The 8640-nt window shown below is 35.1% G+C and overlaps 1 protein-coding gene across 3 annotated transcripts; it reads left to right on the top strand.

Annotated features, from left to right (window-relative positions):
* Positions 1 to 234: 234 nt before the first annotated feature.
* LOC130549848 (ladderlectin-like) lies at positions 235 to 5243 on the top strand. Of its 3 annotated transcripts, none has more exons than XM_057327197.1 (6): positions 235 to 336; positions 441 to 508; positions 753 to 838; positions 936 to 1058; positions 4681 to 4792; positions 5000 to 5243. In XM_057327197.1, exons 2-6 carry the CDS (start codon positions 448 to 450, stop codon positions 5065 to 5067), a joined length of 450 nt encoding a protein of 149 aa, XP_057183180.1. In that variant the 5' UTR covers positions 235 to 336; positions 441 to 447; the 3' UTR covers positions 5068 to 5243. The 3 variants fall into 3 exon arrangements, with proteins under 3 accessions (XP_057183180.1, XP_057183179.1, XP_057183178.1); XM_057327196.1 differs by lacking the exons at positions 4681 to 4792; positions 5000 to 5243 and adding exons at positions 1232 to 1343; positions 1562 to 1644; XM_057327195.1 differs by lacking the exon at positions 936 to 1058 and adding an exon at positions 4391 to 4513 and having other exon boundaries at positions 271 to 336; positions 5000 to 5188.
* Positions 5244 to 8640: the final 3397 nt, after the last annotated feature.

Below are 8640 nucleotides of genomic sequence, written 5' to 3'. Positions count from 1 at the left end.
TCATGAGGCACATTAAAGGCAAACTTTAAGCTACAGGAGAACTAACAAAATTACTCTGAATGTTATCTTTATTTGCTTCATTAGAAAATTAAAACGGCAGAGTAAGCAAACAGGCAGATTAGCAAATGTGTAAAGTCAATAGTAATAGCCAATCAAGTCCAGTATTTAATATAACACTATGCGTACCACCTAAAATTCCAAGTAAGTAATTTGTAGAACATACAAGCTTGTAACACACTGTTTACATATCATGAAGAAAAAGGTATAAAAGTGGGATTCTGAATACAGCTTCACACAATCCTCATTAAAGTTCTGAAAGCAAGAATCCATAAAGCGGTGAGTTTAAACCACTGACGTACTGAAGATTTTGTCTTTAATATTAACTACTAAATAATCTGCATTTGAGTCACTTTTCCATCTCTGTTTTTATTCATTTTCAGATTTATCATGGCAGTGATGAGAGGTCTTGTGCTTCTTTTCTTGGTCTTTTCTGGGGAGAATGCAGCAGGTATCAACACATTTATTTATTAATGCAATTACAAAGTGTCAAACAACTCTGACAGACTGTTCTGTGCTCTTAATGTGATAACAGGAAATATGTGACATGAATCAATATTGTCATGATTAGAAGAGATTTTACAGTCTGAATCATAAATCACAGAAAGATAAAAAAGATAGCTTTAATAAATAAAACCTTTCTTTACTGTGAGTATTACAGCGAGTAAATCTCTAATATGTCATGTACTGTATAGCTGAAGACTGTAAATTTGGATGGACACCTTTTGGAGTGGAATGCTTCAAGTTCTTCCCCGAGGCAGTTGACTGGGTCACAGCAGAGGTACTTTTATCTCAACATTTGATTCAAGAATAATCCATTTCTGTATCTAAGCTAAAACGGTTAGATTTTGGAATGACCCCCAAAAATCTCTCTTTAGAAAAATTGTGAAAGCCTTGATGCAAATCTTGCGTCTGTGCGCAGTAAAGCACAAAATGAGTTTCTCCTTAGTCTGGTACCTGTTAACACACGTGTTTGGATTGGAGGTCATGATGGTGAAATGGTAAATATTTCTGCTTTAAAAACATTTACATACAAACAGTTTTCAGTTACAAAAGACTTATTTGTCAGTTTAGTCTGTAATGTATGATTTTTTTAAAACAAATTTTCTCTGGGTTCATTAATTTCTTAATATGTTATTAAGTTTTAATGTTACTGGATCTTCTCATTCTTTAGGAAAAACAATGGCTGTGGACAGACGGATCTCCATTTGACTACACCAACTGGTGCGATATACAACCTGACAATAATGATGGTACTGAACACTGCCTGGAACTAAACACTTCCAGTAAGAATTCTATTTTTGTTTTGTGAATCCTGACAATCCTGACAATTTACAGTGCTTTAATAATAAAGTAGCTAGTTTTGTTGACACATCTTTTGAACAATACATATTGTTTAAATGTAATATACAAATTATAATGTCGTTAACTAATTTATGGGTTTACCTTTCATTATTCCGACAACTATATTTATTTGTAATATAATTTTAATCTTATCCTACAGATAACCATTGCTGGAACGATGAAACCTGTACTAGCACACTGGGTTACATTTGTGCTCGAAACCGCTGATGAGAATTCTGCATACAGTACACCTTAAAATTGTACCATCTCTAATCTTCAATAATTTGAAATATGTCTCAAAGCAATAAAAGCATTTCAAAAGCAAATTGTCTGAATTGTGGAGTCAAACTTTTTGTCATGTAAAACATTTAGGTATCAATCAATCTTAACATTCATTAGTATGGGTAACTCATTTGAATACTGTGTATTGAGGCTTACTAAAAGCATGTCCTTCCATTGCTGTTAATCGAGTCATTCAAAGTCTAATTCACACTGATCCAACAAATGCCAACAAATTTGCTTGTTGTTTATTTATTTATTTTATTTTATTTTATTATCTTATTTATTTATCATTGTTCTTCCAACTTTGCTGCCATTCAGATGCTCTTGATTACTGCTCTGTGCTTTGCTCCTTGTTTCTGTACTATTCTCAGATTTTTAGTCAATTCAGCAGATCAAATTGAAGAAGACAGTCTGCAGACAGGCGCTAAACACTGTGACTGTGTAGTGAGATGTGAGAAGGCAAACATAACAAAGCCAATGGTTTTACAATAAAAATATGAAATGCTAAGATTTCAGAGATGCAAACTACTTGTCTTTTGCGAATTCTGCTGTTTTAAATGAAAACTTAGGTGATTTGTCACATAAAGTAATGTATGTATGACTTGACATGCCTAAAAACATAACATACAAGTTTATAGAAAATAAGGCATAAGATATGACATTATCACAGATAACAAAATGACTTTTTTGGTCAAATTTGTATTGAACATTATTAAATTAGTTGTTTGGAAAAATGGTTCCTTAAAGAGAATCACTTCATTTAAAGTGAATAAAATAGCCTACTTACTGGAGTTCAACATTAACCGAGCCGCTTACCTGACTAATGTGTGTGTAGCTTAGGTGAGATGAACAGGGAAAGCAGGCAGTGGGCCAAACCACTGTGAGGCAGGGGAGGGGGAACTTTACTGTTTCTAAAGTTAAAACGCATTTTTTGCATTTGTATTTTTTTATACTTGCACAATTATTTTAGGTTTACATAAATATATATTTCACAATAGACAGTGAGATTTTTAATTATTTTGGAGGGGGACAACCCTCGGATGAGAGGGTTTTTTTGTTGTTTTGCCTTGTCCTGTCTGTCACCCAGTCAGTCTTGTCTCGTCAGTCTACCCCTTGGTGAGCACCTGCAGGTGCTCATTAAAGGGGGGGCTTCTGTCATGGCTCTGCCTCAATTAGTCATGTTTTTCTTGGTCCTGTGGCAGAGCCATGACAAAGCCTTTGGTTTTGTGTGAGAAAACCATGGGGTGTTTATCTTTTGACCCTCCATGTGTTTTCTTGTGTCTTGTCATTGGCCCCGCCCCTCTCGTTTCATGTATTGCTTCCCTGCCTTGTCTAATGTTCCTCACCTGCCCTGTTCCCGTTGTTGCTGTTTCATCTGTCTTAGTAAGTGTCAGTTTAGTTAACTTTGTCAAGTGTTGTTTAGTCCAGTTTAGCGTCAGTTAGTCTTCGTCCTGTTATTTATCCTGTTTGTGCTGTTCTGCCCCATCGTGGGTTCTTGTTTTGTGTTTTATTATTATTTAATAAAAGTCTTTGTTAACCCCTGCATTCCCGCTGCCTGCACTTGGGTTCTCCCTCACTGTGATTCGTGACACCATGTAGGTGCATAAAGTTGTATGTTAATGTATCAGTTTTTCATATTCTGTTCTATTGTTATTGGGAATGTTGAGACGCTCCCTAGTTAAATGTTTTGCAAATACTAGACACTGTCATAGTCTAAGAGCCAAATAAATTGTATATGAAATACCGTATTTGCTCCTCCACTGTGATTTTCGACTACAGCTTGACCACTTATTTTTACCTGTTGTCTTTATATTGATGTGCCTAAGTTTTTCACGGCAGTCATAGGCTTCTTTTCATTAAGAAACCATAACGTCTTCAGCATCATCCGATCTCTTCATGATTTTTATTTCTGCCAAACATTTTAAACACTTGCTTCACTGAATAACTTGTGTATACATTTCATTCAAAGTCACACTCTATGTCAAAGTTTCTATACACTTTGCATTACATTTATTTACAACATTTAATGGCTGTTCGGTATTACCAAATACTACAGGGTTTTAATAGGGCTGTCAACGATAACACATTTTTTTCAGATTAACGTGTTAAAATGTGCAATTAATGCAGCATCCGTTTATTTTGCCATTCTTTGTCTAGCATTACATGAAAACAATATTATGTCAGAAAGCCCGTTTTGTCTAGCATTTTCGTAAGCACAGATTTCAACGTGTTCAAGAGTTGTGAAAATGGGAAAGCGCATCAGATCTGTGTAGAACGGCAGCTCTAAAGGGGCATTCTTAAACCTGCTGCTGTGATTCCTGTCACTAATGTTAATCAATGTGTTTTGTAGCTTTGATTCTGTATTTAATTTAGAATTTAGCATTAAAGACTGTGAAGTGTTTGAGAACAATTACTGTATATTTCCTACCTGTTAGACATGATAGCTCTCAGTTCCCTTTCTGTCGGTCTCTCGACGTTGTGTCGAACCGACAGAATGGGGTTTGTCTTGAGAACCTATCATCTTCTGAGTATTTAGAAAAGGCCAATGAAAATTGGCGAATGAAATTTGCATGCCGGGCTCCTCCCCAGATGTCCGGGTATAAGAGGGAAGCCGGCGTGCTCATTCATTCACCTTTAGAATAATCCATTTCTGTATCTAAGATAAAACGGTTAGATTTTGGAATGACTCAAAAAAATCTCTCTTTAGAAAAATTGTCAAAGCCTTGATGCAAATCTTGCGTCTGTGCGCAGTAAAGCACAAAATGAGTTTCTCCTGAGTCTGGTACCTGCTAACACAAATGTTTGGATTGGAGGTCATGATGCTGAAATGGTAAATATTTCTGCTTTAAAAACGCTTAACAGTTTTCAGTTACAACAGACTAATTTGTCAGTTTAGACTATAATGTATGATTTTAATTTAAAACAAATTTTCTCTGGGTTCATTAATTTCTTAATGTGTTATTATTTTTAATGTTATTGGCTCTTCTAATTCTTTAGGAAAAACAATGGCTGTGGACTGACGGATCTCCATTTGACTACACCAACTGGTGCAATACAGAACCTAACAATAAGGATGGTTCTGAGCACTGCCTGGAACTCAACTGGACCAGTAAGAATTCTATTTTTGTTTTGTGAATCCTGTCAATCCTGACAATTTACAGTGCTTTTGATAATAAAGTAGCTAGTTTTGTTGACACATCTTGTTTATATGTAATATACATGTTATAATGTCGTTGATTAATTTATTGGTTTACCTTTCATTATTCCGACAACTATATTTATTTAATGTAAATGTAATTTTCATCTCATCCTACAGAAAACCGTTGCTGGAACGATGGAACCTGTGCTACCCTAAAGGGTTACATTTGTGCTCAAAACCGCTGAAGAGAATTCTGCATACAGTTCACTTTTGAAATTGTACCACAGCATCATCTAAACGTCCATAACTTGAAATATGTCTCACAGCAATAAAAGCATTTCAAATGCAAATTGTCTGAATTGTGGAGTCAAACTTTTTGTCATGTAAAAAATTAAGTAATAAATCAATCTTAACATTCAACAGTATGGGTAACTCTTTTGAACAATGTGTATAAAGGCCTGCCATTTCATTGCTGTTAATCCAGTCATTCAAAGTCTAATTTACACTGATCCAACAAATGGCAACAAATTTGCTTGTTGTTTATTTATTTATTTTATTAACTTTGTCTTATTTTGTTATGTCTTAATGTAGACAAGAAGCTGGAGACTGTAAATCCTTTCAGTAACTTTATTCCCAGCACTAACACTATAGCATAACATGCAGGCACATGCTCCGTATATCTCTACTTCTTCCTATATACCTCCACACAACTCAGAAGCTTGAGTGCCATCTAGTGGCGCATTAATGTGACAACACCACATATTCCCTTTTACTCAAATGATGCTCCTATAACCAATAAGTAACATGGAACAGAATCAACAGCAGAATTACAATTCAGCACTTAACTTTCATACAAGTATATGATGTGTGTGCAAAAGTCCGTGTCAATTTCTGTGACTAGTAACATAGTCATTTAGCCAATCTGGCTCACGTCTTTGACGTTGTACTCTTGGACCAGCCTCAGAAGACACTGAATTTCCAGACAATGGAACATAAGAGGGCATCACATTTTCAGCATTGGCTGTCATTCCATTATCCAACTCTCTAGTTGGCAAGGGTGCAAGACACCATGCATGCCACTTTTTTCCATCATCCAAGAGGTAAGTGTAAGGACCAACTTTTTTCCTGACCTCAACTGGAGGAGTGAACTTTGGATAAGCTTTTGGTACATGTACAGACTTTTTAATGCGCACTTTATTCCCTGGTCGAAAAGAGAAATGTCGCACACGATGCTTGTGGTCAAAGCGAGATTTGATGACATCCTGACGTGAGGAAACACGCTTCTGCAGTGGTGTCGGCTCATGACCAGAAGGTGAAGGTTTCAGGACATTGAGACGGGTACGCATTTCAAAGGACATTTTGTAAATCAGAAAGGTTCTTTGGATGATAAAGTTTCTTTATAGAACCATTTAGACAAAAAAGGTTCTTCTATGGCACCGTGAAGCACCTTTATTTTTTAGAGTGTATTGTATATGTTTGAAGGATTATTTTTCTTATTAACAACTCATTTATACCATGTCATCAGTCTTTCACTAAAGAGTAAGGGATCAGTTATTTGGTTTGTTAGCTCCTTTCCACATATTTGTTATAAAATGCTTGTACAAACAGTAGACTACAGGAGTACTAATGAAGTTACTCAGAATGTTGTCACACTTTATTTGCTTCATTCGACAATTAAAACGTCAGAGTAAGTAAACAGGCAAATTAGCAAATGTATAAAGTCAATAGTAAGAGCCAATCAAGTCCAGTATTTAATATAACACTATGCGTACCACCCAAAATTCCAAGTAAGTAATTTGTAGAACATCACAAGCTTATAAAACACTTTATTTTACACTAGTTTACACGTCATGAAGAAAAAGGTATAAAAGTGGGATTCTGCTTACAGCTTCACACAATCTTTCATTTAAGTTCTGAAGCAAGAATCAAAAGCGGTGAGTTTTAAACCACGTACATACTGAAGATTTTGTCTTTAATATTAACTACTAAATAATCTGCATTTGAGTGCAGATGTGTCACTTTTCCATCCTTGTTTTTTTATTCATTTTCAGATTTTATCATGGCAGTGATGAGAGGTTTTGTGCTTCTTTTCTTGATCTTTTCTGGGAAGAAAGCAGCAGGTATCAACACATATTTATTTATAGCAATTACGAAGTGCAGAAACTGTCTCATATGTATAACAGGAAAATATGTGACATACAATATTGAAGAGATTTACAGTCTGAAGCATAATCACAGAAAGATAAAAAAGATAGCTTTAATAAATAAACCTTTCTTTACTGTCAGTGTTACAGCGAGTAAATCTCTAATATGTCATGTATTTTGTATAGCTGAAGACTGTCCATTTGGATGGAACACCTTTTGGAGTGGAATGCTTCAAGTTCTTCCCCCCAGGCAGTTGACTGGGTCACAGCAGAGGTATTTTATCTCAACATTTATCAAAATCAATTTCTGTGTCTAAGCTATATGATTTAGATTTTGGAATGACCCAAAAAAAATCTCCTCTTTAGAAAAATTGTGAAAGCTTTGATGCAAATCTTGCGTCTGTGCGCAGTAAAGCACAAAATGAGTTTCTCCTGAGTCTGGTACCTTGTAACACGGGTTTGGATTGGAAGTTCATGATGGTGAAATGGTAAATATTTCTGCTTTTAAAAAACATTTACATACAAACATTTTAATTTACAACAGACTATTTGGTCAGTTTTTGTTATAATGTATGATTTTAATTTAAAACTAATTTTCTCTGGGTTAATTAATTTCTTAATATGTTATTATAGTTTTATTGTTACTGGATCTTCTCATTCTTTAGGAAAAACAATGGCTGTGGACTGAGGGATTCTCATTTGACTACACCAACTGGTGCAATACAGAACCCTAACAATGAGGAAGGTACTGAACACTGCCTGGAAATACAACTGGACCCGGTAAGAATTCTATTTTTGTTTTGTGAAACCTGTGAATCCTGACAATTTACAGTCCTTTTGATAAATAAACTAGCTAGTTTTGTTGACACATCTTGTTTATATGTAATATACATGTTATAATGTCGTTGATTAATTTATTGGTTTACCTTTCATTATTCCGACAACTATATTTATTTAATGTAAATGTAATTTTCATCTCATCCTACAGAAAACCGTTGCTGGAACGATGGAACCTGTGCTACCCTAAAGGGTTACATTTGTGCTCAAAACCGCTGAAGAGAATTCTGCATACAGTTCACTTTTGAAATTGTACCACAGCATCATCTAAACGTCCATAACTTGAAATATGTCTCACAGCAATAAAAGCATTTCAAATGCAAATTGTCTGAATTGTGGAGTCAAACTTTTTGTCATGTAAAAAATTAAGTAATAAATCAATCTTAACATTCAACAGTATGGGTAACTCTTTTGAACAATGTGTATAAAGGCCTGCCATTCCATTGCTGTTAATCCAGTCATTCAAAGTCTAATTAACACTGATCCAACAAATGGCAACAAATTTGCTTGTTGTTTATTTATTTATTTTATTAACTTTGTCTTATTTTGTTATGTCTTAATGTAGACAAGAAGCTGGAGACTGTAAATCCTTTCAGTAACTTTATTCCCAGCACTAACACTATAGCATAACATGCAGGCACATGCTCCGTATATCTCTACTTCTTCCTATATACCTCCACACAACTCAGAAGCTTGAGTGCCATCTAGTGGCGCATTAATGTGACAACACCACATATTTATTTTCATTTTTCTCGTCAACTGCTGACGTTCGGTAATGCCTCTTGCTTACTGCTCTGTGCTTTGCTCCTTTTCTGTACTATTCCAGATTGTACTTCA

The sequence above is a fragment of the Triplophysa rosa genome, unplaced genomic scaffold (genome assembly GCF_024868665.1).
Source record: "Triplophysa rosa unplaced genomic scaffold, Trosa_1v2 scaffold184_ERROPOS835074+, whole genome shotgun sequence".
Classification (NCBI taxonomy): domain Eukaryota; kingdom Metazoa; phylum Chordata; class Actinopteri; order Cypriniformes; family Nemacheilidae; genus Triplophysa; species Triplophysa rosa.
Note: the sequence above shows the minus strand (reverse complement) of the source record. Positions and strands in the feature narration are given on the sequence as shown.

What these genes read in the sequence shown, in the direction of transcription:
- LOC130549848 (XM_057327197.1), top strand. Translation starts at nt 448, where the DNA reads ATGGCAGTGATGAGAGGTCTTGTGCTTCTTTTCTTGGTCTTTTCTGGG. An exon ending in GAGGTCATGATGGTGAAATG is followed by an intron (nt 1,059 to 4,680) that starts GTAAATATTTCT and finishes CTAATTCTTTAG; the next exon opens with GAAAAACAATGGCTGTGGAC. An exon ending in CCTGGAACTCAACTGGACCA is followed by an intron (nt 4,793 to 4,999) that starts GTAAGAATTCTA and finishes CTCATCCTACAG; the next exon opens with AAAACCGTTGCTGGAACGAT.